This window comes from Neovison vison, chromosome 2, assembly GCF_020171115.1.
Source record: "Neovison vison isolate M4711 chromosome 2, ASM_NN_V1, whole genome shotgun sequence".
Taxonomy (NCBI): Eukaryota; Metazoa; Chordata; class Mammalia; order Carnivora; family Mustelidae; genus Neogale; species Neogale vison.
Window position 1 is genome coordinate 33,645,275 of NC_058092.1, and position 2,387 is coordinate 33,647,661.

Consider the following 2,387-nt stretch of genomic DNA (forward strand, 5'->3'; position numbering starts at 1 on the left):
CCTTCAGACTGGGACAGGTGTACACCTTTGGTACAATTCAGCAGTGGCCAGAGGTTGGCTAGGCCTGCCACTACAAACATAGCTACCGAATCCCTTGCCCTTTGTGGGTGAGGGTGATTTCCGGAGAAGGACCTGTGGGCCATCAGGCATCCTATGTTCTATTACAGGTATGAATCCAGATCTCCTGACTTATTTCCTAGTGCTACAGATGCCCTCTCTTCCTTTCCCGCTGCACCTCACTCAACAGGTTTGATGAAATTACTTTGAGCTACTGTGCAAGGCGCTATGTGTGTGTGACTCAGCTTCTGTCAACTCTGTCCTCCCTCCCCCAAGGCTAAAGGCAGAACAGAGAAGTCCTTGTCTCCTTAATAGGCAGACCACCATGCACAGCCTTGGCAAGAAGAACCACAGCTCTGTGTCTGAGTTCATCCTTCTGGGATTCTCCAGTGAATCACAGGTCAGAATAGCCCTGTTCTCCTTCTTCCTTCTCCTCTACCTCGTCACTCTTCTGGGTAATGGACTTATCATCACCCTGATCTACCTGGAATCACACCTCCACACACCCATGTACTTCTTTCTGAGTATCCTCTCCTTGGTGGACGTGAGTTATGTCACTACCACTATGCCCCAGATGTTGGTTAATATGGTGTGTCCAAAGAAAACCATCTCCTGGGGAGCTTGTGTAGCCCAGATGTTTATCTTCTTGGTCCTCGGAATTGCTGAGTGTATCCTCTATGCCATTATGGCCTATGACAGGTATGTAGCCATTTGCTTCCCCCTTCACTATCCCCTACTCATGAGCTGTCCCATTTGTATCAAGATGGTCATAGGCTGTTGCTTCATTAGCATAGCTGGGGCCCTGATCTATACCATCTTCACCATGCATCTGCCTTACTGTGGCCCCCAGAAGATAAACCACTTCTTCTGTGAGGTCCCTGCTGTCCTGAAATTGGCCTGTGCAGACACGTCCTTCAATGACCATTTGGACTTCATCTTGGGTTTCATCCTGCTCTTGGTTCCATTCTCCCTCATCCTGGCCTCCTATATCCGAATCTTTGCCTCCATCTTAAGAATCCACTCATCCCAGGGGAGGCTCAAGTCTTTCTCCACATGTGCTTCCCACATCACTGTGGTCATCATGTTCTATGGACCAGCCATGATCATGTACATGAGGCCCGGCTCCTGGTATGACCCAGAGCGGGACAAGAAGCTAGCCCTGTTCTACAATGTTGTCTCTGCCTTCCTCAACCCCATCATCTACAGCCTCCGGAACAAAGATGTTAAAAGGGCCTTTCTGAATGTACTTGGTAACAGAAGAACTGCTCACTGATCCAGGATGTTTCAGAATTGTCCAGAGTCATGTACAGACTTGACAGGGCTCATTTCGTATCATACAAGTAGGTTGTAACCAACCTGAGCCTTTCTAGGGTTGTGAGCAACCAAGTTAGGAGTGGCTGTATGGGTACCCCTAAACTGAAGGCCCCTCCATTGGCTGCCACCACCCTAATGCTTCAGTTGAAAGTTGAGGATAAAGGCTTTCTTCTACAGTGACTATGTCATGGTTCCAGGCATTGCTTTATTGCTTTTCCTGGGTTCTCTCCTCACCTCTAGAAGTTCATATCAGTTCACTCTGATTACAGCCAAATGTGTACACATGATTTTCTACTGTGTAAGGGATGTGGAGGTGAAAATGACATCAAGAGTAGACAGGTCATGCAAAGCAGTCTTTCCATGTGCTTACAAATAATAATCAGCATCGTTTTTTGCACTAGGAGCTATAAATTCCAAGCTAGAACTATTTTAGACACATCTCTGTAACAATGTGTCTAATAATTGATTTGGTCTGGACTCCACTTGTGATACTAACTCTTCCCTCTCTAATTTTACTACCTGAATCTCACTTTTATTTTGAGAAATAAATACTCCATATATTTCATAAAATAAAAAGATATGTGTTTATGTATATCTACATATCTGTATGCATTTATCTATCCCTATATAGAAAGGGAGACAAAGAGAGAGAGAGATACCCGTAGACAGAAATAAAAATACAAAGACCCCATTTCTCCATACCCCAAATAAACACTTAATGTTTTGCCATATTTAGTCTGAGCCTTTTTATCTTTTTAAAAAGGGATTAAATAATTACAGATGCCATTGAAGGGTCCTTTGAATATTTCCAGCTCCCTGAATCAACCACTACCATTAAACTGAAGTCATCCCATAGGTCTTTAAACTTTGTTTACAGACTATCGAACCCATAGAATTGTTCTTGTATGAGTTTGAAAATATATAATGGTGGCATGATATCCACATTATTCTGAAGAAATTGTAACTCAGCGTCATATTTCTGACATCTACCTATTTGTTATACACAAGCCTACTAC

The 2,387-nt window shown here is 43.8% G+C and overlaps 1 protein-coding gene across 1 annotated transcript; it reads left to right on the plus strand.

The window, feature by feature from the left end:
- Window positions 1-382: 382 nt before the first annotated feature.
- LOC122899105 (olfactory receptor 2A12-like) lies at window positions 383-1,330 on the plus strand. Its single transcript, XM_044236760.1, has one exon. The coding sequence runs from the start codon at window positions 383-385 to the stop codon at window positions 1,328-1,330; it is 948 nt and encodes a 315-aa protein (XP_044092695.1).
- The last annotated feature ends 1,057 nt before the right edge of the window (window positions 1,331-2,387 follow it).

Bases quoted from the DNA above. Each gene is read 5' to 3' on its own strand.
- LOC122899105 (XM_044236760.1), top strand. From the start codon at position 383: ATGCACAGCCTTGGCAAGAAGAACCACAGCTCTGTGTCTGAGTTCATC.